Source organism: Podarcis bocagei (assembly GCF_964188305.1).
Source record: "Podarcis bocagei genome assembly, chromosome: 10".
Classification (NCBI taxonomy): domain Eukaryota; kingdom Metazoa; phylum Chordata; class Lepidosauria; order Squamata; family Lacertidae; genus Podarcis; species Podarcis bocagei.
The window spans coordinates 10,273,038-10,300,210 of NC_138135.1; the positions used below are offsets into that span (position 1 = coordinate 10,273,038).

General features: G+C 45.9%; 1 protein-coding gene and 1 long non-coding RNA gene across 5 annotated transcripts in view; one reads left to right on the forward strand and one right to left on the reverse strand.

The window, feature by feature from the left end:
- PLXNA4 (plexin A4) overlaps positions 1–27,173 on the forward strand; it is a 623,585-nt gene that overhangs the window by 553,779 nt on the left and 42,633 nt on the right. For all 4 annotated transcript variants that reach the window (XM_081209755.1, XM_081209758.1, XM_081209756.1 and 1 more), the window contains 6 exons: positions 424–567; positions 1,079–1,313; positions 5,665–5,807; positions 9,940–10,208; positions 13,107–13,173; positions 18,691–18,837. In XM_081209755.1, the coding sequence (XP_081065881.1) occupies positions 424–567; positions 1,079–1,313; positions 5,665–5,807; positions 9,940–10,208; positions 13,107–13,173; positions 18,691–18,837 (1,005 nt within the window). The remainder of the gene's footprint in view (positions 1–423; positions 568–1,078; positions 1,314–5,664; positions 5,808–9,939; positions 10,209–13,106; positions 13,174–18,690; positions 18,838–27,173) is intronic.
- LOC308595916 lies at positions 15,583–26,524 on the reverse strand. The gene is made up of 3 exons (XR_014012213.1): positions 26,242–26,524; positions 24,292–24,478; positions 15,583–16,493 (listed from the first exon to the last, which is right to left on the reverse strand). It is a non-coding gene; the product is annotated as an uncharacterized lncRNA (long non-coding RNA).

Here is a 27,173-nt window from a genome sequence, read left to right on the forward strand (position 1 = left end):
TTTCCCGCCGGAGCGGTACCTATTTATCTACTTGCACTTTGACGTGCTTTTGAACTACTAGGTTGGCAGGAGCAGGGACCGAGCAACGGGAGCTCACACCGTCACGGGGATTCGAACGGCCAACCTTCTGATCGGCAAATCCTAGGCTCTGTGGTTTAACCCACAGCGCCACAGATGAACATAAGGATGCCATATTTTGAGCCCTTATCGCTGGGGCACTGGGTGGTTCTTGGGCTTGGGTTTGAGGGTTCACTGAACCAGAGAACGTTTTGCTACAAGCTTCCCACTTTCTGCAGTGAAATGTACAGTTGGATCTTGCTGGATGTCAAAGGCAAAGATGACCCAGGGCCTTTCACTCACCGCAAGGGCCTCTGCTCCTTGATGCTGCTCACCTACTGATGGGTTTTGTTTCTCTCAACACAGGGTAAAAACCTGATCCCATTGACAGGAGGGAACGCCAAGCTGAATTACACTGTTCTGGTTGGTGAGAAGCCCTGTGTTCCCACGGTATCTGAAGTGCAGCTGCTGTGCGAGTCCCCGAATCTCACTGGACGGCATAAAGTGACGGTGAGCAAAAGCACTAATATGCTGCAGAGCAAATGCAATTCTCTTCTGGAGGAAAGGTTGGGTTCTGCAGCCTGCATAAATCATGCAAAGTCGAAAAAATGTGCATAATGTATCTTCTTTTGCATAATGTATTCTTTCACTGCTTTGAGTTTTTTGTTGATTAAGCAGTATCTAAACCCTGTTGAATAAAATAAGTAATTACCCTTCAGCTTTTACTGATTTGTTCCTCTTTATTTGCTAGTTATGGAGAAAGGTAAGGTGTTCTTCAAACCAATTCAGCCCTGCAGATCTTTCTTGGGCTCATCTCTGGCTTCTCAGATTTCAGAACATACTCTTTCAAGCATATCCTTGAAACCACATGGGCTAGAAACTTGGCTTTAGAAGTAAAGGAAGCCCAGAGTCTCAGGAAGCTGAGTGTTGCAGGTAGCACCACATTTGGGGCTTTGCAGAGTGTCTTTCTGGAATGCCTTGAACTTATCTGGTCTCCTCACTGCCTCCCTCTAACTTGCAGGCTCGCGTTGGAGGGATGGAGTTTTCCCCAGGGATGGTGAACATCTCCCCGGACAGCCCACTTAGCCTGCCCGCCATTGTCAGCATTGCCGTGGCAGGGGGGCTTCTCATCATCTTCATCGTGGCCGTGCTGATTGCCTACAAGCGCAAGTCCCGCGAGAGTGACCTCACCCTCAAACGGCTCCAGATGCAAATGGACAACTTGGAGTCCCGGGTCGCCTTGGAGTGCAAGGAAGGTACGGCAAGCGGAAGGGACCAAAAATATTTTTAAAAGCCATGGGAGGAGCCTTCTGTCATATGCAAAGTAGAGAAGTGTGCATCTGGCAACAGGAGAGCCTATTTCGAGATGCAGGGCAACTGAGAATTTATATAGGTGTGTAGACCAGTTGGTTCATGTTATAGCTAAGAATGAAACTGCTAGCAAAGGAATTGTGGGGAAAGGAGTAGGTTAAGGGGACAGGAGAGATTGAAGTCAGACTGTACGTGGCTTAGAACAGGAGTGGGGCAGACCTTCATGAGCTCAAGGGCCACATTCCCTTCCAAACAACATTCCAGGGGCCACACAGACAAAGCCAGAGACAAAAGCAGTTGCAGCACAAATGCAATGTTTACCTTTGTACAATAGGCTGATTTCTACACATAGAGGGGATAAACCTTCTCCCTGGCTAATGGGCTGTCAGCTTTAGTTCCTTCTCATCTGTCACTCTACGAAAACAGATGGCACTGGGCAATCAACTCCTTTTGAATGATGGGTCAAAGATACAAGACATTTTGTAATGGGACTAGTCTCTATGTTGTACACATTTCTGATTAATGCCTCCGTTGGGGCCCATAGTCAAAAGTCATGGTGGGAATCGAATTGGGACATACAGATGAGCAGAGGAATGGTCTGTGGACCAAGCCTCCATACAGGTCATCACTAGCTCAAACTTGAGAGCTCTTTCTAAAGTTAGAACATGGCTGGTACCTTACTCCATGACAGCTCTCCTCCGTGCATCCAGGTACATCTTCACTGTGTTGGAGAGGCTGCCATGTAGTTGGTACATATAAACACATGTGGTGGGACTGCTCAAAGGTGGCTGGATTTTGGAACTTTGTATTTGCTGAGTTAGTTTAGTTGGTTTCTTGATAGCAAAAGAAACTATTACTCCATCTTTTCACCTATAGAATCATAGAATCATAGAGTTGGAAGAGACCACAAGGGCCATCGAGTCTAACCCCCTGCCAAGCAGGAAACACCATCAGAGCACTCCTGACATATGGTTGTCAAGCCTCTGCTTAAAGACCTCCAAAGAAGGAGACTCCACCACACTCCTTGGCAGCAAATTCCACTGTCAAACAGCTCTTACTGTCAGGAAGTTCTTCCTAATGTTTAGGTGGAATCTTCTTTTTTGTAGTTTGGATCCATTGCTCCGTGTTCGCTTCTCTGGAGCAGCAGAAAACAACCTTTCTCCCTCCTCTATGTGACATCCTTTTATATATTTGAACATGGCTATCATATCACCCCTTAACCTCCTCTTCTCCAGGCTAAACATGCCCAGCTCCCTTAGCCGTTCCTCATAAGGCATCGTTTCCAGGCCTTTGACCATTTTGGTTGCCCTCCTCTGGACACGTTCCAGTTTGTCAGTGTCCTTCTTGAACTGTTGTGCCCAGAACTGGACACAGTACTCCAGATGAGGTCTGACCAGAGCAGAATACAGTGGCACTATTACTTCCCTTGATCCTGGTGCTTTTGAACCTGTATATGGGCTTTGAAAAATAAAGAACTTATTTGTCATCTCCTATCAGCAGCCTGGGCTGTATTGCCAAATTCTGGAAGACCTTTAATCTTAGTAATTTGGATTGCTTGTATTCTACAGTTTGGCAAATTGCCCTTCTTGAAAATATATCCCACAAACTATACTTTTTAGTTTGTGGGATATATTTTCAAGAAGGGCAGAACATGAATGACCATTGCTTTGCTATATGGGATGATTTTATTATACAAATTTTGAGGCATTTAGTTTCTCAGTGTCACCAGTATATGCAAATTCCTGGCTCATGTCAGACTATATAGAACCTTTATTCTCAATAATGATGGTGGAAAACAGGTGGAAAATTCTTCAATTTTTTTAAAAAAAAGATTTATTATTTGTAAACAGAATCTTTGTATAAGTCAATATTTTACTATCCCTTTGTACTTTTGTCCTTCCAGGCTGTGGTGTTTTATGGTTTAAATTTTTAATTCTTTGTCCTCTTTCTTTTTGTTACATTTGCACTTTTTTGTTAACAAATCAATAAAATATATATTTTAAAAAATAAATAAAAGTAGGCTTTCAGTGTTCAGTTTAATCTAAATCATGTTTTATTATCTCTGTTGTTGTTTTTTATTTCTTTGTTTTGCCGGCTGTTAATCTTGTTGATTCTGTTATTGTGTTTTTATCCCTAAAGAATTTTTTTTTAAACCACCCAATGAGGCTGCAAAGCAGGGCTAGTAGAGGATGTGGGGAGTGTCCAGAGGGCGACGGATCCCAAGGGCCAGATAAACAGGATTGCAGGACCACATTCATCCCTGGACCCGATGGTCCCCATCCTCAGTTTAGAACCAGGGAAGAAGGGATGGGAGGGGAAGAGACCTGATGGCCAATAAGCAAGGAATAATGAAAGAGCCACCTATTGCATCAGACCATCAGGAATGACCTCTACTTCATTTGAAAGCAGCTCTCCAAGCAGAGACAGAAGCCTTTCCCAACTTGCCACCCAAGACTCTTAACAGGAGATGGCCAGCCTTGAATCTGGGATTTCATATAGGCAAAACAAGTGATCCTTCACTGAGCTTTGGACCACATTGTGGTGTGTGTGTTCTTTCAGTGTCTGAAGAATGCCCTGTAGCTTAGCAGTGAAAGCTGGTCCAGTAGGGGAAGTCAACACGGCTCCACCAAACTTGGTCTGCCCTCGCCCAGCTCCAACCTGCCTCTCTTCTTATTTGCATCAAATCCAGGGAGTGGCACCTGTTGGGATCTGAGGTGAGATACCCACGCAGCAGAAGGTGCTCCCAGTTCCATTCACCACACAGAGGCATCTTAAGGTCCAAAATAGTTTACTGCTGTAGAAGATAAGGCTTCATTAATACAGTTCCAGACGCTGATATAGACATACAGCTCGTAGGCTTTGGAGATACAGTTACAGATATGCACAAGCCCAAGGTAGACATAAGGTTGATGCAGCTTCAAGATGTAACACAGACTCCGACCCGTGAGCAGACTCACTGACTAATGAGCTGACACATCTTATGCACTTAGATGGCACTGGGCCATTGCCATAGCCATTGGCTTGGCTGACCTTGCACCTAATCATAGAACCATAGGATAGTAGAGCTAGAAGGGACCACAAGTGTCATCTAGTCCAACCCCCTGCAATTCAAAAATCTTCTGCCCAATGTGGAGCTCAAAGATCTGTTCTCTTAGCTTCCTCCTCCTTGGTCTCAGTGTTGTCTCGACAGAACTCTGCAGGGGGAAGGGGCAAAACTAGAATGAGTTGGCTCTGCCTTCCATTGGCTCTGGCACTACCTACTGTTGGGCTTCCTGGCTTCTTTTTTTTATAATATTTTATTAAATTTTCAAATACAAAGTTAGAAATGTACACAGAAGAAAAAGAAGTATAAAAAAGAAATAAAAAAGGAAAAAAAGAAGAAAAAACCCAACCATTCAAAACATTTTTTATATAACTAACTGGACTTCCTCACATCTCCCTTACCCTGCATTCTTTATAATAAAAATATCAGCAAATTATTACCTTGTTTCGTACCTTAATTTGTACTTTTCAAATGTTGTACTTCTGGATTTAAATTAAATATATTATTACTTTAAATTTCGACCTTTTCTTACTTATAGCTTAGTTTCCTATTTCACAAAATCTAATTGCTGGAGCTAAGGTTTCCGGATCGTGTAAATTCTTAACATTCATACAACTTATATTGTTTTTGTAAATAGTCCTTAAATTTTTTCCAGTCCTCTTCCACTGTTTCTTCTCCCAAATCTCGGATTCTGCCAGTCATTTCAGCCAGTTCCATATAGTCCATCAATTGCGTCTGCCACTCTTCCAGTGTGGGCAAGTCTTGTGTCTTCCAGTATTTTGCGATGAGTATTCTTGCTGCTGTAGTCGCATACATAAAGAAGGTTCTGTCCTTCTTTAACACTTTCTGGGCTTCCTGGCTTCTTCCCTACCAATGCTGGTGAACACCAGCTAAAGCTGTACCTTAGCCAAGCCATGCTTTGGGGGAGTTGCTTTTGGGGGGACATTTCTCTATGATAAGCAACCCTCACATCTCTTCCTTCCATGAAGAGCTCAGGGCAGCGTAGAGGAGGGTGCCCCTACTTTATCCTTCCAGGACCTCTATGAGGTAGGATAGGCTGGGAGATACTGATAAGCCCTGGGTATTTCTGTGAGTTTCATGACAGGGTGAGGATTTGAACTTGTGCCGTTCTGATCGCAACCTGATGTTCAGTCCACTGTGCTGCTCCAGATCTTCTCCACTTAGGATTCATATTTCCCTTTAATAGTCCAGCTTGATTTGTCTCCTTCCTCCCCCGCCACCTTAAATCACAGCTTTTGCAGAACTGCAGACTGACATCCACGAGCTGACTAGTGATTTAGATGGAGCTGGCATCCCGTTTCTGGATTACCGGACCTATACCATGAGGGTGCTTTTCCCTGGCATCGAAGATCATCCTGTGTTGAGGGATCTGGAGGTAAGCGTCTTCCTTAAACACAAGAACACCAGAAGCTGCCTTATGTTGACACAGCCCATTGGTCCATCTAGCTCCATCTAGCTCTCCAGGGTTCTAGAAAAGAGACATTCCCAGGCCTATGTGGAGATGTTGGTGATAGAAAGAGAGGGAGGGTGAGGGGAGAGACAGCAAGAAGGTCAGCACAGTGCTAATGCCCCGGCAGAACCCATCTGGGCCTTCTGCCAGTTTGTTTGCACTGTGCCAACCTCCTCACTGCCTCATCCATCTTTGGAGAGGACTGGATATGTGCTGTGTGTGTGTGTGTGTGTGCTGAGCCCGGGGGTAACCAGTGAAACATGGTCCAGGTCCGGTCCAGAATCTGAAGGTTCCGCTAGGAGTCAGTCCGACAGGACCAAGGCAGGACACGAGGCAGGAAACCAGGCAAGGACAGGTACAGGATCTCAGGCAGGATCTAGCATACAGCAATGTTGCTCCCACATTCTGGGGTGGGGTCCAACAGCTTTTTATCTTTGTTGGGGTAGCGGCCAGTCCTGATCCCCCGATGACTCACCTCCCTGTCTCGCCCGAAGGCAAGCACTCCTCCTGTGAGTACTCAGGTCTCTCCTTCTCTCAGACCTTAGTCTCTGCAGCTCGGGAGAGTCGGTGGGTGACTAGACCCAGAGGCCACCTCAGCCTCCCCTGACCAAACCAGTAGTGGAGCAGCTGTAAGTGATGGCCCAGCTGAAGGCAACAAGGTAATCCCTGCATCTGGAGCCAGGGCAGGCTCAGGCCCCTGACTCGGCCCAGCTGGTTTTGTTGCAGGGGAACCTGTGCAGACTGGGACTCATCAGGATCAGGCCCCAGACTTGATTCAGATGCTGCCTGAGGCAAAGGATCTGGTGCAGACTGAGTCTCCTCTGGTTCCGATTCCGAGCCTGAGTCCCAGGCCATCACAGTGTGTTCGTGTGTGAGAGAATGCTGTGTATAAATGTTTCACTGCGTGTGTGAGAGAGAGAGAAAAGGAGAGAGTTGTGGACTGTGTGCCGAGCGAGTGTTTGTGCTGTTTGTGTGGTGAGTTGTAGTTGCGTATGGGAGAGCATTCATTGGCAGCAAAAGTGAAGGGATGGAGAGCTGAGAAAGTGGATCCTTAGGCCACAAAATATTAGCTACTGTTATGTACTGAGTTGAATAGGATCCAAAATGCAGCCGTCTGATTGGTCCTAGAACAATAGGATCCAAAATAGAGCAGTTTGATTGGTCCTAGAACAATAGGATTCAGAATGCAGCAGTCTGATTGGTCCTAGAACAATGCAGCAGTATGATTGGTCTGCAGGAACCACCCAGTCCAGCTCCAGATGGAAGTGAATCCACAACCTGATTGGCCTACAGGAAAATTCCAGAATTAGCCAATCACGTGCAGCCCATTGTGTAAATAATGTATGTAGAGCAGATACTTTGGGGAAACATTCATTCCTCCTCACCACTATGAGCTGAATAAAGAGCATGAAATCCATTCTCGACTCTGAGTATATTTCAGCTACCCTTGTGGCTAAGGAGTCCTGTGAAAGCCAAAGGCGGCTCCTCCTCCATAACTCTGTGGCTTAGCGACATGTGCTTCTCCCTGTATTACATCACAAAGCAATCAGGACCTCAGCTGGTCTTCATTCTAGTCCCAAGTGGCCATTTGATCTGCTGGATCAAACCAATGGCCTCTCTAGACCGGCATCCTGCTCTCACAGTGGCTAACCAGATGCCTGTGGAAAACCCGCCAGCAGGATTTGAGCAGAAGGGCAACTTTCCCCCTCCTGTGGTTTCCAGGAACTGGTATTCAGAAGCTTTGCTGCCTCCAACTGTGTTTCAGATCATAGCCATCATGGCTGATAGCCACTGATAGTCCTCTCCTCCATGAATTCATCTAATCCTCTTTTCAAGCTATCTAGGTTGGTGGCCATGACTTCCTCTTTTGGGAGCGAGTTCTATAATTTAACTTCTTTTGTTGTGAAAACAGTTTGGCGTGGCCGGCAGCCTCTGCTGCGGAGTGGAGCAGACTGCAAAGGCACGCTGCGTGCCAGGGAGGGAAGAAGCAGAGGAGGTGGTGATGGCAGCCCCTCCTGAAAAATATTGGCAGGTACTATGCTGGCCAGGGTCCTGCAGAGAGAATTGAGGAGATCAGGACAAAGCCACGTTGCTTGATTCATCAAAGAGAAGCTGGCACCACTTCTGGCCAGCCCTTGTTCGGCCTTTTTTGTGTGTACGAATGTGCCCTGCCCTCTTTGGCTTTGGTGCAGCGCTGGTGTGATGGTTTGTGTATGCTCTTCACAATAAGCACCCTCTGCTCGCTCAGAGAGATATTTACAGTTCTTTATTTTACATATGTATGGGACGCGGGTGGCGCTGTGGGTTAAACCACAGAGCCTAGGGCTTGCTGATCAGAAGGTCGGTGGTTCGAATCCCCGCAACAGGGTGAGCTCCCGTTGCTCGGTCCCTGCTCCTGCCCACCTAGCAGTTCGAAAGCACAAAGTGCAAGTAGATAAATAGGTAGCACTCCAGCGGGAAGGCAAACGGCGTTTCCGTGCGCTGCTCTGGTTCGCCAGAAGCGGCTTAGTCATGCTGGCCACATGACCCGGAAGCTGTACGCCGGCTCCCTTGGCCAATAAAGTGAGATGAGCACTGCAACCCCAGAGTTGGTCACGACTGGACCTAATGGTCACGGGTCCCTTTGCCTTATTTTACATATGTACAAGCAGCACAGTACAACTTATGCATTCGAATTGTCCTGTTGAGATTCGGGGAGTGGTCTTCTCATGCTTCTCCTCCAGCAGAAGAGGCGGGGAAGCTTCATGGGACATCTCTGATCCCTGTGCTTTAACCCTCTCCTTTCCTGTGCCAAAGGCACAGGCAAGGGCTCTCCATCTGTCCCTGAGCTCCCTGTGCGGTGCTGGGGCTCTGATTCAGCATCAGAGAGCCTTGACACCTCCTGGCTCCCTCCTGCTCTCCCCCTCCCTTCCATCATTTCCTGACCGTCTCCTTCTGACTGTTCCCACTCTGACTCTTTTCCTCCCCCAAACTCAAAAGCAGTCTTTGGCAGTCCCGTGACAACTGGGCAGCTGCATTTCTTTGTACAGGACCTTGTACTTCTCCCAACGATGAACAGAAGCTGTCTCATATTGAGCCAGTTCCATTGGTCCGTCTAGTTCAGTGAAGTCTACACTGACCGTTGCTGGCGTCCATCTGTCTCAGGAGATCATGGCAGAGTGCACTTTTAGGAGTGAAGTCAAACCATTGGAGAGTTGCAGCACCTGCTGTGGCTGTAAAGACCGATGCGGGAGAGACATGTTTTGTTGCAGCTGGGGCAGAGGAAGGCATCCGGCTGTGCTGCTGCAGATGCACCATGGCATTTCTTCTCTCTGTGTCCTTCCCAGCGGTCATTCCTCCTCTGGTCACTGCTGTGGATGCACAACCTGTTTGTCTCCAGGCATTGCAGTCGTCTGCAAGGGATTCCCACGTGGTGGGGTTGATGTTGCCAGCCTTTGGGTCACTTTTGCTGACATCTTTGTAACACTGTAACTCTGTGTAGACAGTCTACACCATGGGTAGGCAAACTGAGGCCCGGGGCCCAGATCTGGCCCAATTGCCTTCTCAATCCGGCCTGTGGACGGTCCGGGAATCAGCGTGTTTTTACATGAGCAGAATGTGTGCTTTTAATTAAAATGCACCTCTGGGGTATTTGTGGGGCATAGGAATTCATTCTCCCCCCCAAAAAAAAAATATAGTCCAGCCCCCCCCACAAGGTCTGAGGAACAGTGGACCGGCCCCCTGCTGAAAAGGTTTGCTGACCCCTGGGCTACACTGACTGACATATATGGAGCTTTATGTTAGACACAGTGTTTCTCAAAGTTGGGTCCCCAGCTCTTGTTGAACTACAACTCCCATCATCCCTGAGCACTCGTCTTGCTGTTGAACTACAACTCCCACCATCCCTGAGCACTTGTCTTGCTGTTGAACTACAACTCCCATCATCCCTGAGCACTCGTCTTGCTGTCTAGGGATGATGGGAGTTGTAGTCCCAAAACAGCTGGGGACCCAAGTTTGAGAAACAGTGTCCTAGAGGTACCAAGCCATTGATTCTCTTCTTTCTCTCTGTTTTTGACAGGTCCCTGGGTATCGTCAAGAGCGGGTTGAGAAGGGCTTGAAGCTCTTTGCCCAACTCATCAACAACAAGGTCTTCCTCCTGTCCTTCATCCGCACCCTGGAGTCCCAGCGCAGCTTCTCCATGCGAGACCGTGGCAACGTGGCCTCCCTCATCATGACGGTGCTGCAGAGCAAGCTGGAATATGCCACGGATGTCCTCAAGCAACTCCTGGCCGATCTCATAGACAAAAACCTGGAGAGCAAAAACCATCCCAAGCTTCTGCTTCGGAGGTAAGCCCTGGAGCAGGTGGTGGTTGTTGCTCATTAAATTTTCCACAAAAAGTGACACAAAGATAATTGCAAGCATTAAAACCGAGCACAGGGTGCCCACAACTTACACACATTTAACTTGTGCAGTTCTTTTTTAATAATATTTTATTGTTTTCATTTCATAATATATAAAGACATCCATATTACTCACATTAAATTTTTGCTCGCATGAGCTGGTCAACTTTTCCCCGCTCCCGCCTTGTCGTTACCATAATTCCTATCTATTTCATCACATTTGTACCTCTTCCTCCTTATATTTCATCCGTTTCAATTTTTTCATTTTAAATAAATATAAAAAGATATAAATCATAAACATTACAAATCTTCTTAAGTCAATCCTGCTAGCGTTATTAGTTGTTTGCAATTGTCCTTCAAATATTGTATGAATTTACTCCGGTCTTTTTGGAAAGCTTGATCACGCTGGTTTCTGATTTTCCTGGTTAGCTTCGCTAGTTGTGCATATTCCATCATCTTCATCCGCCATTCTTCAGTTACTGGTAATTCCGGTTGTTTCCATTTTGGGGCTTAACTTGTGCAGTTTCAGCTTTGTTGTCATGGACTGGTTGGACGCAGAGGAGTGATGGGAAGGCACCAGCTGGAGAACCACCAAGGGAAGAAGGCTCAGAGCCAGGGGAGTGGTGGTGGGATGACCATGAGTGGTCAGAGGGAGAAGAGGGAGTAGACCGGGAGGAGGAGGTGTCGGAAGCTGAAGAGGCAACAGGGCTTAGAGAGCAGGAAGAGGCTGTGGCCTGATTCAGAAGTAGAAGCCGGAGAAGAGGCAGGCCAAGAGTCAGAAATGAGTCAGGCTGCTGAAGAAGCCACGGTGTTTTCCCCTGCTGCTGCAAACAAGCCCCCCTCCACCAGGAGAGGTGTGAAGAAGGAGGAGCAAAGGCAGGCATGCTGGCACAGTCTCAAATCTCTGGGGAAAGACGCGGGAGAGGAGGAGAATTAGGCAGCTGTGGGAAGGCAGGGACCTTCAGTTTTTGCAACTGCCCCATAGGAGCAAGACCTACTGAAGAAGAGTTGCTGAGCTCATTCGGGCTGGCACTCCTGTGCAGATCCAGTCTTTCTTTCTTTCTTTCTTTCTTTCTTTCTTTCTTTCTTTCTTTCTTTCTTTCTTTCTTTCTTTCTTTCTTTCTTTCTTCTTTCTTCTGTTGTTACTGTTGCTGTTGCTGTTGTTGTTGTTGTTGTTGTTATATTGAAGTTCATAGTGTCAGGGAACTGCCACCAGCTCAGAGGCAAGAGGTGGAAGGGCAGCTGGATTAGAGAGAGCCTCCAAAGATCGTGGGAAGCAGCACTTCCTCAGTGGAGGAAGGAAGCCCTGCCTCTAGTGGGGAAGAGCTGCACGGCTTGGAGGATAAAAGAAAGAGCCAGGACACCGTGCCTGAGCAAAGCGGGGAGGAGGGAGCTCCCCCTTTACCCAAGCCTTCCCTGTGCAGTAGGCTTTCACGCAGAGAGGGGAGGCGTCAGCTGGGGGTCATGAGACTACTCTGCTGGGGAAAGTTTAAGGACCGCCCACTCTCAGATTCTGCTAGTGAGTGAGCAAGACATGGAATAGAGGTGTTCTGCATTGTAAATGTTTTGCACCAATAATAAAGCCTTTGAAAAGACCAGTGAGGGATCTTGCCTGATCGCTCTCGAGCAACCACACCGATAGGCATAACAGATAGCATAAACAATTTTAAATAAAGAAAAATAAAGAAAACAATCTTGTATTAGTAATCTTATATAAATTTACAAAAATAAACTGATTCAAACTTATACACTTTCATCCTATCTTCTTACTAAAATAAAGTAGCCTTCCCATCATTTCCCAATGTATTTAACCTTTCTGATGTTGAACGTACTTATCATTATTACCTTAATCTTTTTGCATTTTCTGACAGTTTCTTACAACATTTCGTACCTGCTTTCCTTATTTCTTAATAGTTAATTTACACAAGGGTCGTTCAAACGCTGCCATAGAAATTATACTGCTATTATGATTTTGTAAATATCTCTTAAACATATCCCATTTTTGAATAAATGATTGTTTTGCATTACCTCTTAGTCTATTAGTCAATTGTGCCATTTCTGCGTATTCTAGTAATTTGTTCTGCCATTCCGATAATGTTGGAACTTTCCCCCCTTTCCAGTTCATTGTAATTAGTACTCGGGCTGCGGCTGATGCATATAGAAAAAATTATTTTACATTTTTCGGTATATCGGCAGCTCCGGTTTTTCTAATAAAGAGTTAACTTCACCCACTCCGTGTGATTTACTGCCGGCCTGCTCCTGTCATATATGTGGGCAAGGTGGGGATGCTGTCACAAGATCTTGTGGGAAATCAGATTGTCCTGTGAGATCTTCTCTAATGCTCCCAGAGTTGGGACACTGAGCAGGCCTCACCTGAGAAGCAAAGCTGCAAACTTTCCAGGCTGGGTCCGCTTGGGGCTACCCGGTGCGGAAAGAGCTTTTAAGCTCTTGGTTTTGCTTCTCGGACAAGGTCCACTTAGCACACCAGCTCTTGTGAGATCTCATGGGATGATCTGACGTCCCACTCATGAGAGCATCCCCACTGCTGCCAGCGCTAGTGGGCCTTGTCGGAGATTAAAAGGTGTCTGGTCACGGCTAATGAGCAGCTACCAAATTTCACCAGATATAAAACTCAAGGCAAACCCCATAGAGAAATTCAGACAGGGAGAATGTTATCCTTCTCAAATTCCAATTATGAAACCTTTTTCTTTCTTTTTTTGGTCAGTGGTTTCCATGTAAATCCAAAATCTGAATGTTTGGCATAGGAGGGCATGGCAAAACAGGCAAGGAGATGTTTTCCTGGGGCTCTGCATAGTTTATTTTTTTCCTCTGCATTCCTTCTAGGACAGAATCTGTTGCTGAGAAGATGCTCACGAACTGGTTCACGTTCCTGCTCTATAAGTTTCTCAAGGTAAGAAGAACTGGACTGCTTAACTGGACTGTTATTTCATTATTTGGAAATCCTGGTTGTTGTTGTTTTTAAGCAGTGGCTTAGTATGGATTTCAGCTGTTGTTTTTAACATTGTTTGGTTTCACTGAGTTACCCAAGCTGGTTGGAAAAACAGAGGGAAACAGTGTGACAAGAAAGGACCAAGGAAAAATACCATGGGAAGCTGAGATTGTAATTTTATAGAATCCTAGAAATGTAGAGTTGGAAGGGACTCATGAGAGACATCTAGTCCAACCCATTGCAATCTTCTTCTTCTTCTTCTTCTTCTTCTTCGGCGATCACTCGTAGCCAAGTAAGATTGTCTTCCAGATGCAATTTGCAAGCTTCTTTACATGTGTTCAGACACTCTCAGCTGTCCCCGCAATTGCAGTAAAAGCAAAAGCGAAAAAACCTAACAGCAATCCTTAACAAATTAAATTACTAGGTTATAATAAATCAAGGCTTAATGAATTATACTTAAGCAAATGTTTATGCTATCAAAGCCTCAGCAAAGGTGACTTCTTGAGATTTTGAAGCGTGGGATAATTTACAGTTAAAATACTGTTCGTTCTTTATTATGAGCAGCGTATCAAAATATACTCACCGCATCTCTGTTTAAAACACTAATAATGCCTATCACTTGTTTTCTCTCTCCATATAATTAGGTGCAACAATATAAATAGGCTGACATATTCATGAGTCATAATATTATGCCCTTGTCATTTAAACACTGCAGATTCTTTCCTGGGTCTTTGATTTGCCCCTGTATTAGGCTACAATTTATTTATATATTAATTCAGAAAGCTTCGAGTGAAGATGAGGAGAGGCCACCTTTGTCATCTTTCAGCTTCCCATTACAGTAACACACCGGAACGAAAGTAGCCACACAAAAGAGACCAGTGTGCCCTGGACTCAAACCCATCAATTACAACTGCATACTCTAATGCCCCCCAAAACAAGCAATGGAAGTTTGGAGTTGATTGCTTGTCTCTTTCCTTATGGCAGACTGTCCAAGTGCCCCTATTTTCCAGGGACAGTCCTGGATTTACAGAAGCCATCCCAGTTTCTGATTTAATCCTGGGAATGCCCTGCTTTTCCTTATGACATCCCTATTTTCATCGGAGAAATGTTACAGGGTATGGAGTTATGTGACCCCCAAGCCAAGGAGATCATAAAATCGTAGAACTGTAGAATTGGCACTCCTGTCTTCCACTGCCTCCCGCAGTTTGGTCAAACTCATGCTGGTAGCTTCAAGAACACTGTCCAACCATCTCGTCCTCTGTCGTCCCCTTCTCCCTGTGCCCTCCATCTTTCCCAACATCAGGGGCTTTTACAGGGAGTCTTCTCTTCTCATGAGGTGGCCAAAGTCTTGGAGCCTCAGCTTCAGGATCTGTCCTTCCAGTGAGCTCTCAGGGCTGATTTCCTTCAGAATGGATCGATTTGATCTTCTTGCAGTCCATGGGACTCTCAAGAGTCTCCTCCAGCACCATAATTCAAAAGCATCCATTCTTCGGCAATCAGCCTTCTTTATGGTCCAGCTCTCACTTCCATACATCACTACTGGGAAAGCCATAGCTTTAACAATATGGACCTTTGTCGGGAAGGTGATGTCTCTGCTTTTTAAGATGCTGTCTAGGTTTGTCATTGCTTTTCTCCCAAGAAACAGGTGTCTTTTAATTTCGTGACTGCTGTCACCATCTGCAGTGATCAAAGAACCCAAGAAAGTAAAATCTCTCACTGCCTCCATTTCCTCCCTTTCTATTTGCCAGGAAGTGATGGGACCAGTGGCCATGATCTTAGTTTTTTTGATGTTGAGCTTCAGACCATATTTTGCGCTCTCCTCTTTCACCTTCATTAACGGATTTGTAAAAATGTTACATGGAAAAAATATGAGGCATTACACTTACTTCTGTAAAACAAGAAAATCCTTAATAATAATAATAATAAAAGGTTCTTTAATTCCTCCTCACTTTCTGCCATCAAGGTTTTGTCATCAGCATATCTGAGGTTGTTGATATTTCTTCCAGCAATCTTAATTCCAGTTTGGGATTCATCCAGTCCAGACTTTTGCATGATGAATTCTGCATACAACTTAAATAAGCAGGGAGACAATATGCAGCCTTGTCATACTCCTTTCCCAATTTTGAACCAATCAGTTGTTCCATATCCAGTTCTAACTGTAGCTTCTTGTCCCACATAGAGATTTCTCAGGAGACAGATGAGGTGATCAGGCACTCCCATTTCTTTAAGAACTTGCCATAGTTTGCTGTGGTCGACACAGTCAAAGGCTTTTGCATAGTCAATGAAGCAGAAGTAGATGTTTTTCTGGAACTCTCTAGCTTTCTCCATAATCCAGCACATGTTTGCAATTTGGTCTCTGGTTCCTCTGCCCCTTCAAAATCCAGCTTGGACTTCTGAGAGTTCTTGGTCCACATACTGCTTAAGCCTGCCTTGTAGAATTTTAAGCATAACCTTGCTAGCATGTGAATTGATATATTAACATATAATCATTTTTCAGTTTCTTTCTTTATTTAGACTTTGACTAATTTTCCTATTCATTAAATGTCTCCCAATATCCTCTTTCGTCTGTCTGCAAAACAGTTCAAGCTAAATCACAATTGCCATGCCTCGCCTTTTCTCTTTTGATGCATATAGCGGCCACCATGGATTTTAAGAGTTTATTCTTTTCAGTGTTCCGGAATGAACATTTGCTACAATACAATGCCTGAAAGCAACTAGTCCGGTACTGAAAAAAAGTAGGCACAGGCCTTTCCAATTTAGCTATAGCCTGAAAAGGAAATGGAATCATCAAAACGAGACGGTTTTATGAAATTATTATTTTCTCCGTCATGCAAAGCAGATGTCCCTCCTCTCAGCAAGGAGCCAAAGGTTTGAAACAGCACTCAGGTTAGCAGATCTGGAGACTCTGATCCAATGCATGTTCTACTTGGGGGCAAGTACTTCCCTGTGCTGCTTGCTCCTGAGGAAGTGCCGCTTGGACCTCTCAGTTCCAGCATTGTTGACAGCTAGTCCCCTAGAGCTGTACACATGGCTTTGTGTGGCTCCTTGTCTTCTGTGACCAAAAGTGGCAACGTGCCACCAATCGAAAGCAACAGTCACCACTTTACACAACCAATTACCGCCAGTCGTTTCTGCCGCCTCTGAAGCTGAATGGCTTAAGGAGACTTAAGTAGATGTTCCTCCTGCCTCCTATGATCCGCCACCTTTTACAGCAGGAAAAAGTTTTGAAGGGCCCTGGAAGGTCGATTTGGTGGCTCCAGCTATCAGATTCCCATTTCCAGCTGAAAGTGGGGGAGAGAAAGGGAGGTGAGTCATTGAAAGCTTTGCTTTCATAATAGGCTATTTTATTTTCCCCACTCGGCTCCTTGTCTTCCTGCCTTTAGCCCGAAAAAACGCGGGCAGATAAGGGCAATAGGCATCCGCCTCGGAAGCAATATGCTGCCAGGAGATAAGCTAATTAAGTGGCAGGCAGGTGTTAGAGTACAGGAAAGACCCTACTCTGGGCTACAGAGGAGGGAACGGCTTCTGGGGATTTGCAGAGGACAAAAATTGAAACCGTTCTCGTGGATTTCGGAGGAGCTGCTCAGGGAGGAGAGGCAGAAAACGCAGAGGAGAGTCATGGGAAGGCGGAAAAGAGGAGCTGAGCTAGAAGGAACGCAGGTGGAACTATGGGGCAGGGCAGGGACTGGTTGGCTGCAATTCTCAGCACACTTATGAGTCAATGTGTTTAGGATTCCTCCAGCCAATTCCTAGCAAATTCTTCCCTGGGTTTACACCTGCTCCACCCCTTCCTTCATCTGTGCCCTACATTGAATTAAATATTGTAAGCACCTAGAGACAGGGAACCTTCTTCACTTGCGCTTTGTGAACCGCTGTGCATGGTGCTGTCCAAATAAATATTGGGCAGGAAAATATTTGAGGAAGCAAGAAGTGCATTGAGATGGCTAATACTGTACCAAATCAATACACATTTATTTTTGCATACTAGATCTTGAGTTGGCAGTTCTAGAGCCCACCTGTACATCCATGGCTTGGAGCTGTGATTTGACAACTTCCAGGAAGTGGCTGGAGCATACAGGCAGACCCTCCAGGTGTCCGTATTTTCCAGGGACAGTTCTAGATTTACAGAAGCTGTCCCGGTTTCTGATTTGATCCTGGAATGTCCCACTTTTCCTAAGGAAGTCCCTATTTTCATCAGAGAAATGTTGGAGGGTTTGGACCCCCAAGCGAAGGAGATGAGTAACTATACAACCTTTAGAAGACATCCCTGTATCGGATGTCTTCGGAAGGCAGCCCTGTATCAGGAAAGCCCTTTCCGCCCCTGCAGCAGAGAGGGTGTTGCGGGCAGGATCCTCCCACATCCGCGGGGGCTTCCCTTGCCCCCGCGAGACTTGGGGGAATCCCCGGGCGTGTCTGCCACCCAGCCCGCCAATCGGTGGGCGGGGGAGGCGTGGCCCGGGCTATTTAGGGCCAGGCACGCCCGGGGACCGCCCTCTTTTCCCCCTCGCCAGCTGTAGAGCGGTTTTCCCATCCCTCCCACCCTTAGATTAGCTAGACTTGGCCTTGCTATGGACTCCGGTTGGTCGCCGCAAGGGGCCTGGTAGGAATTTTTCCAAGTTGGCGCAATTTCTTGCCTTTTGGTTTTTTCGCCTACCTCGTAGCAATCGTCACAACTTTCTCGGCATTGGCGGTTAGGCATTGGCATGGGGCAATGGATAGACAAATGGAGGGGGGGAAGGAAGCGCCATCACCTTCCCCCAATGTGAAGGGGTAGTCCGGTAGAGGACTCCGGGGGGCGTGGCCTTGTCCGAAGCCTTGCGAGGTAGGGCCCCCGGCACGCCCCCGAGCGGTGACACCCGTGGGATCCTAGTTGGCGTACTTCAACAGGACTCCCGCGGTTTGTGTTCAACCCTTCCCGGTCACCATGCCGGGTAGTCGATAGGAGCCAATGCCTAAGGCCAATACCTTCAATTTTCGTAATCAATAAAGTTGTGGCCATTTACGCCCATTAACCTTATATCATTGTGTCCGTGTTTTCATTTCATTGGGGGAGGTAACTTGCCACGCAAGGTTTATAATGTTTAATTATGTTGTTATATATGTTGGAAGCTGCCCAGAGTGGCTGGGACAACCCAGTCAGATGTATGGGCTATAAATAATAAGGTTGTTGTTGTTGTTGTTGTTGTTGTTGTTGTTGTTGTTGTTGTTATGGAATAGGATGTTCCTATTTTCATCAGAGAAATGTTGGCGTGTATGTGCAGCTGGAGCGTGCTCTGAAAAGATGGCGGCTGCAATGGAGCCATCTCCTAGGACTTCTGTCTCGCCATTTCTTTGCCAACTTTTCCTTCCCTGCAGGGACTGGCTCTCAGCTCTTTAGAGCCATGAAGTGGGTGGAACAGAGCACTGATGCAGGATGCAGTCTCCTCATTGCCCCAATTGATTGTCCCTTCCTTCCTTTCTTCCTTCGCCTCACTGCAGGAATGTGCCGGCGAGCCTCTCTTCTCCCTGTTCTGTGCCATCAAGCAACAGATGGAGAAGGGCCCAATCGATGCCATCACTGGGGAAGCCCGCTACTCCCTTAGTGAGGACAAGTTGATCCGGCAGCAGATCGACTACAAGACCCTGGTGAGTGATGGGGCCATTGATGTACCCGAAAGAGGAAATTGGGGGTGGGTTGGGACAAGGAGAATTGGAAGGGACCCCCAGAATTGGAAGGGATATCTTTTACCATCTGAAAGTTCTCCCTGCTGTTTAGTCCGAATCTCAACAGCAGAGAACAGCACCAAACCGATGGCAAGGAAGAAAGAGGTTGAAATTCCTTATATGCTAAAAATAGCAAGGGCTGCTGACTACTCTGGGTTCAAGGAGGCAACAGGGACTTGCAACAAAATGTTGCAGCACAGATTACTCCTGCTCAGGGTGCTGTTAACCAGTCTTACCCTTTCCCAGTCTACTCCATTTCATTCCCTGCTCGCAAACAACAGGCAATGGTCACACACAGTTCCCCGGCCCCCCAAAAAGGATTTTTGTACTTCTGCAGACATCAAGGTTCCTCTGGCATGTTGATGCCTCCATGTGATTTCCTATGGAATCTCTTTTGCCCAAAGGAATCTCTGCTCTTCTCCTTCCAGGCTGGTGAATACAAAGGAGCCAGCGCTCCAGGTCAATGATTGAATTCTTCCCTCCCCAAAAACTGTCCTGTCCTTGCTTGCAGCTTTTTGATGCTAATCAGCTTTCTCTTTTATATCTCAAGGGCAGGCAAATCTACCCTGATAGGAATCTTAGCAGATTTGCAGAGATCCACTCCTCCCTGGAGATTAAAAAGGAAAGGGAAGTGAATGACAGGCTTCTATCTCCGTGTCACCCGCCTCCAGTCTCCCCCCTGCCCCTTTCTCTAGCCATGACTCCTACAGTCTCTGATCTTTGAACAACAATAGCGATAATAAGAGGGTTTTTTATTGTTTGCCAGAAGATATAAGGAACATATGCCTTAGAAAAGGACTTTCCATTGCTTGATGATGTTTTTCTAGTGCCGAGGTGAAGTTTTCACCCAACACTTAATTCTCCAGCAATTTGAGTGGGTGTGAAAGTAGGGGAGGCACTTTTTGCATCTATTCCCAGGGAGTGTGAAACCTAGTTTGGGTGGTGTGTGTGTGTGTGTGTGTGTGTGTGTGCAGGAATTAGCTTACCTGCTTTAGAACTTAAGAACATCTACATGCAGCCCCTGGGAGATATCATCAGGGGGTTTGGGCTGGGTGTTCATCAATATGCGGATGACACCCAGCTCTACCTCTCTTTCAAATCAGAACCAGCGAAGGTGGTGAAGGTCCTGTGTGAGTGTCTGGAGGCGGTTGGAGGATGGATGGCAGCTAACGGATTGAGGTTGAATCCTGACAAGACAGAAGTACTGTTCTTGGAGGACAGGGGGCAGGCTGGTGTGGAGGACTCCCTGATCCTGAGGGGGTGACTGTGCCCCTGAAGGACCAGGTGCACAGCCTGGGAGTCATTTTGGACTCAAAGCTGTCCATGGAGGCACAGCTCAATTCTGTGTCCAGGGCAGCTGTTTACCAGCTCCGTCTGGTACGCTGACTGAGACATTACCTGCCCACAGACTGTCATACCAGAGTGGTGCGTGCTCTAGTTATCTCCCGCTTGGACTACTGCAATGTGCTCTACATGGGGCTACCTTTGAAGGTGACCCGGAAACTACAACTAATCCAGAATGTGGCAGCTAGACTGGTGGCTGGGAGTGGCCACCGAGACCACATAACACCAGTCCTGAAAGACCTACATTGGCTCCCAGTATGTTTCCGAGCACAATTCAAAGTGTTGGTGCTGACCTTTAAAGCCCTAAACGGCCTCAGGCCCAGTATACCTGAAGGAGCGTCTCCACCCACATCATTCTACCCGGACACTGAGGTCCAGTGCCAAGGGCCTTTTGGTGGTTCCCTCACTGCGAGAAGCCAAGTTACAGGGAACCAGGCAGAGGGCCTTCTCAGTGGTGGCACCTGCCCTGTGGAATGCCCTCCCAGCAGATGTCAAGGCAATTAACAACTATTTTACTTTTAAAAGACAACTGAAGGCAGCCCTGTTTAGGGAAGTTTTTAATGTCTGACACTGTATTGTTTTTAATATTCAGTTGGGAGTGGCCCAGAGTGGCTGGCGAAACCCAGCCAAATGGGCGGGGTATAAATAATAAATTATCATTAGTAGTAGTAGTAATTTATTAAGCAATATATACAGGACAAAGCAATCATGGGGTGCTCTCACATCTTCTCCAAGAGAAAGAGAGAAAGTACAGTGGTACCTCAAGTTACATACGCTTCAGGTTACAGACTCCGCTAACCCAGAAATAGTACCTTGGGTTAAGAACTTTGCTTCAGGATGAGAACAGAAATCGTGCGGCGGTGGCACGGCAGCAGCAGGGAGCCCCATTAGCTAAAGTGGTGCTTCAGGTTAAGAACAGTTTCAGGTTAAGAACAGACCTCCAGAACGAATTAAGTACTTAACCCGAGGAACCACTGTACAAAAGTACAATACAGCAGAAGAGATAGAACCGACTTCCGTTCTCACACATTCCAAGCATGGAATGTCAACACAGACATGTGATGTAACAATCACACATCCAGCAACGGGAGAATGAAATATTCTGACACCCACCAGCTGAATAGGTGGCTGCAGCAGGAGCAAGCAGGGTCACAGGATCTTTAAAACTGAGGCAGGTCTATCAAGGAGGTTGTCGCTTTAAATGTACCCTGATCCCAGCGTACATTTAAGGCTTTCTGCTACATGTGTCAATCAGGCAATGCTCCTTGTAGTTCTTTCAGCCATGATGCAGTCCCTTCCTCCCCGGGGGTAGAAGACAATTCTATTTTACTTACACACACACACACACACACACACACACACACACACACACACATCTCGTTTTCGCATTTGTTGAGGCAAGTAATGCACAAAGAGCAAAGATCACAAAACCTGATTCGAAGCTGTCACGGCAAACGTTTTATAATAGGCCCTTCGGGGGTAGAAGTGGACGGGGGAAAGCTGTCTGATGTGTCTCGAGTTTGTCACCGTCTCAGAACATGCTGGGTGGCCCCCTCCAGCCCCAGCCCCGCCTTCTGTCCCCTGCACAGCCCTGCATCTCTCATCCTTACAGTCGAATCCGTTAATATCTGTTGACATCACATATCTACAAACATGCTCCCTCGCTGCCCCTGGATGAAAAACGCTCGGAGCATCTCTTTGGTTAAAGCCCAGTGGGGAGTTTTTAATGTTGGCAACAGAGTCACTAATGAGGCTTAAAAGGGGTGTCCCATATGCCCTTTCTTCGGGGATTGATTTCGGCTGAGCCCAGGCACTTCTTCCTGCTTCTGAACAGATGTAGACATCCTGCTGTTGCTCTCCTCTGAAAGGGGAGGGCAGGGGAAAGGCATAAACCTTCAGCCACTTCCTGCTTCTGATAGATGATAGATAGATAGATGATAGATAGATAGATAGATAGATAGATAGATAGATAGATAGATAGCAATACCTGGCTGCAGGATCAAGCCAAACACCCAGATAACCACAATTACCTTGAATTTCAGCTTAACCCTCAAGAAAGAAGGGCATTTTCACTGGCCAGGTTGGCCAGGTTTAATTCAAATCCATCAAACCTCCTTTGGGGAAGGTTCTCAGGCAGGGTGGAAGGAGAAAGAACTTGCCCATGTGAAGACCACCTGGTGGAAACCCTTACACACATGGTTCATAATTGTAAACTATATGCTGATCTCCGTCAGCAATTTCTAGATCAACTCTGTATCCCCAAATGGAAACCAGAGTTGGAGGTCATACATTTTCTATTACTGGGGAATGATCAGGAGCTCACCAAGTTAGTAGCTAAATATCTCTATTTGGTTTTTTTGTCGTCAAAATACACTGCAGACGTCTGATCTCCCTGGAGACCTAGAGATGTGACGATAGACTGCTCTGCCTCCTTCCTTTTAGCAAATGTTTTGTGCCACTGGGGAAGTGGTAATTCTGAATTGATTTGTTTTGGATGTTTGGATGTGATGCCAATAAAAGGTTTGATGATGAAAGACCCAGATAGTCCCATATCCTCTTCTCACAGTGGCCAGCCACTGGGAAACTTGCAAGTAGGAATTTTCTCTCCATTGGGAAAAAGAAACTGGCAGCTGGATGCAGAAACCCTGCATGCATGGTCAGTTCTCTGCTTCCCTGCATAGCTTGGGCATCTGGGGGGAAAAAGAACCCCACATGCAAATCAGCTGTGTGGAAAATCAAGGGTATCTAGGAGGAGACATGGAGATATCTGTCCTAAATCCACAGGAAGGTTGATAAAACTGGTGACTATGAGGCATGGCCCTCATCTCTGCTTTCAGGCTGAGGGAGCTGGTGTTAGTCCACAGACAGCTTTCTGGGTCATGTGGCCAGCATGACCAAGCTGCTTCTGGTGCAACGGGACATCGTGACGGAAGCCAGAGCGCACCGAAATGCCGTTTACCTTCCCGCCTCAGTGGTACCTATTTATCTACTTGCACTGGCATGCTTTCAAACTGCATTGGTGTGATTTTGGCAGCCAGTCTGTGGTGGAAGGCGAGGACAGTAAGGAAACACAGTGTGATCCCTGGAAACATGAGTATTCTGTAAAAGGTCTTTCAGGACCCTGGACAGAGCCCATGGAGCCGATGAGTTACCCCTGCAGGAACTCTTTATGCTCCCTGAGCCTCACTCCACCTCATAGTAGTAGTAGTAGTAGTAGTAATAATAATAATAATAATAATAATAATAATAATAATAATAATAATTATTATTATTATTATTATTATTATTATTATTTATTTATACCCCACCCATCTGGCTGGGTTTCCCCAGCCACTCTGGGGAGCTTCCACCAACAGAATATTAAAATACAATAGTCTATTAAACATTAAAAGCTTCCCTAAACAGGGCTGCCTTCAGATGTCTTCTAAAAGTCTGGGAGTTGTTCTTCTCTTTGACATCTGGAGGGAGGGCTTTCCACAGGGCAGGTGCCACCACCGAGAAGGCCCTCTGCCTAGTTCCCTGTAACTTGGCTTCTCGCAGGGAGGGAACTGCCAGAAGGCCCTCGTCGCTGGACCTCAGTGTCTGGGCACAACGGTGGGGGTGAAGATGCTCATTTTCCCTTCTGAGGCATGTAGAGCTGTAAAAGGGCAGCCTGGCATTCTGTCATCTGCCCACGGGCTCATGGTGGGCTGGCTTCCTGGCACTGGCACACTGATTCAGTTCAGTGCAAGGCCTTTGGAAGCAAATATGCGGGTCCTGGGTGAGAAGTGAGTTTGCAAGCTCTGGATGACTGGCTCAATGGTGGGAGTCAGCTAGCACTATTGGCTCCCAACCAAAGCACTTCAATGCTTTCTGACTCTCGGTGTCATGTTGGGGGGAGTGTTGCTTTTGTTTGTTACTATGCTTTGTATTTGTGCTTTTATATTGTAAACCTGTAACCCTCAAATGAAAGAAAGCTTAGAAATTTAACAATTTAATTAATTAATAATAATAGCAGCAGCAGCAGCAATGCACAACCCTAAGATCTCTTACCTGAGATCCTTTTAACTAGCAATGCAAAGGATGAATCCGTCGCTTTTCTGCCATTAAACGGTGGCCTTTCTCCACTCTGCAGGGAGACAAAGTGGAAATAAAGAGGCAAGTTTCCCATCTCTTTTTTCTCTTCTTATCCAATGGTAGCTTTATCTTCTTGGGCACTGCCTCATTGTTGGGCAGTTGCCTAAAGTGATAAGGAATCAATTATCCATGATAACTGATTTTACCGAACATTTGCCTTACCAAACAGGGAGGGTGGAAATCCTTTGGGAGTGATTTTTAATTTTTTTAATCATTTCACCGGCATGCGATTAATACAACATGTGAACTTGTGCCAAGGCAATATCACCAAGGGAGCTTAGTCTCAAATTATTATTAATTTGAAACTTAATGCTAACTGCTAAACATTTGCACTTAAAAGGAAGGGGAAGGGAAGGGAAGGGGGAGAGAGGGAAACCACAAGGTGTTTAGACCTCCATTTCACATCTACTTCTGAAATGTGTTAAATTGAAAGAGGTGTGCATTTCATTTTTCAGAGTCATTTTTCACTTCTGAGATCCTTCTTCTTTTTTTTTTTTTTTTGAAAAATGAAACTCCAAGTTTCTAATAAATGCCTCTGAAGTAGCAGCCAACTTTCCATTCTGCTCAGTGCATGGAAAAGTTTCCAAGGAATCCCTTCATCTGCTTTGCGTTTAGCTTTTGACGGGGGGGGGAGTGGGTTTGTCTAGGGTGGGGGCAGGTTTTGGTGTGAAGCCAGAGACCTTCCTTGTAAAGGAAACCTGTAACCTGCCAGATGTCTGGGAGAAAGAGGTGACTTTGGAAAGCTCTGCTAAGAAATTAGGTTGGGAGTGAGAGTATCAGGATCAAGGCCTTCCATAATCTGAAGAAATTTAGAAGATCTCCCTGGGGCTTGGACACAGGTTGGCAATTTATTTATTTTTGAAATATTGGCCTTCAGGAAAGAGACAAAAATGTACAGAAACATGCACAGTGGAGCAAAGTGCCCAAAATGCACGTTACTGAAAAAAAAATGCATCTATCGGGCAACATTCGATACAAAAATGTGTACATTAAGAGAAATTTGCACTAAAGTGCTGGCGAGTTTTTATGTGCGCATTTAAAAAATAATAATGACAACAACCACAAACTGATTCAGAAATGTAGAGAACCAAACTTGATAGGTTAATGAGAAATGAAGAAACGGAAAGATTTGTCAATCCCTAGGAAGGACCTGTGGTCAAAGCCCTTCTCCTTTCCCTCATGAGAACCTAAAATGTTTAGTTTCTGGGATGAGGATTCTGGATTGCCAATCTAGCAACGGTGAGCGGGTCTCGTCCTGGACTGGATTAGGCTGGGCTGCTGCCTGAGCACCCATTGGTGTTTCTCAGCACCTCTGAAGGACAAACAGGATAATAATAATAATAATAATAATAATAATAATAATAATAATAATAATAATTTATTATTTATACCCCACCCTTCTGGCTGGGCTTCCCCAGCCACTGTGGGTGGCTTCCCAAAAAATAGTTGTTTTTCTCTTTGACATCTGATGGGAGGGCGTTCCACAGGGCGGGTGCCACTACTGAGAAGGCCCTCTGCCTGGTTCCCTATAACCTCACTTCTCGCAGGTAGGGAACCGCCAGAAGGCCCTTGGTGCTGGACCTCAGTGTCCAGGCAGAACGATGGGGGTGGAGATGCTCCTTCAGGTATACTGGACCGAGGCCATTTAGGGCTTTAAAGATCAGCACCAACACTTGCAATTGTGCTCAGAAACGTACTGGAAGCCAATGTAGGTCTTTCAAGACCAGTGTTATGCGGTCTCGGTGGCCGCTCCCAGTCACCAGTCTGGCTGACACACACCTGATAAAATAATATTGCAATTCCTTTCAAGCTGATGAGAGTATGTTATCTCCTATATCAATTTCAACCCTCCACTTACTAACTTACAAACAGACGGCTGAAACCTTTCTAGCGCTGAGCTGGCACAGCTTGAAAGCAGAATAAGTTAGTGGTGATCACGAGAGGAGGACGGAGCGTCTTGATCTCTGTGGGGCAGGCAGTGGCATGAGGCCTTTGTGTGTGTGTGGCCTAGAGCGGCTACTACAATGGGCTGGAATGCCTCAGACTCCATGTTGCTTAGCAACCACCACCAGAGGAGGCCTTCAAGTTAACAAACCCTTTATGAGCATTATAGCCTATTCTTTCCACAATCTATGGAGAAGATGCTACTCCAAGTTGCATACCCTCCAACATTTCTCCGATGAAAAGACGGATGTCCTAAATAATAATAATAATAATAATAATAATAATAATAATAATAATAATAATATACCCTACCCGTCTGACTGGGTTGCCCCAGACACTCTGGGTGGTTCCCAACATATATAAAAACATAATAAAACATTATGAGGGTGTTCCTCAAGCAGACTTCAGCTTGTTCAAGGTCACCGAGACTCCTGGAGGAAGGGAAGTCTGTGCAGCACACAGTAAAAGGGCTTGGGGGAGCTTTCCAGAACCAGAGGACATTTGCCCGACACAGCTGACATATCCATTCTTTGCCTGGATTTAAGCACTTTCACTAGAACATCATTTTTTTATAATAATTTTTATTAGCTTCCAATTACAATAATCCAATAATAGCCTCATTATAACAGTGCCAAATTATAATACAATTACTAATACCAATCATTCAGATGCCAAATCATGTAATTTAGGTGCCCCCTCCATGCTAGTATTGATGGTTTGATAATTTACTTTATTTCTGCTTTCTAAAATCTTACGAATTTCAATTACACTCCAGTCAAATTAACAATCCCTTGTACAACAACTGCAATATGATCACTAAAACATTTAAATACATACCCCCCTAATGTTTCTCT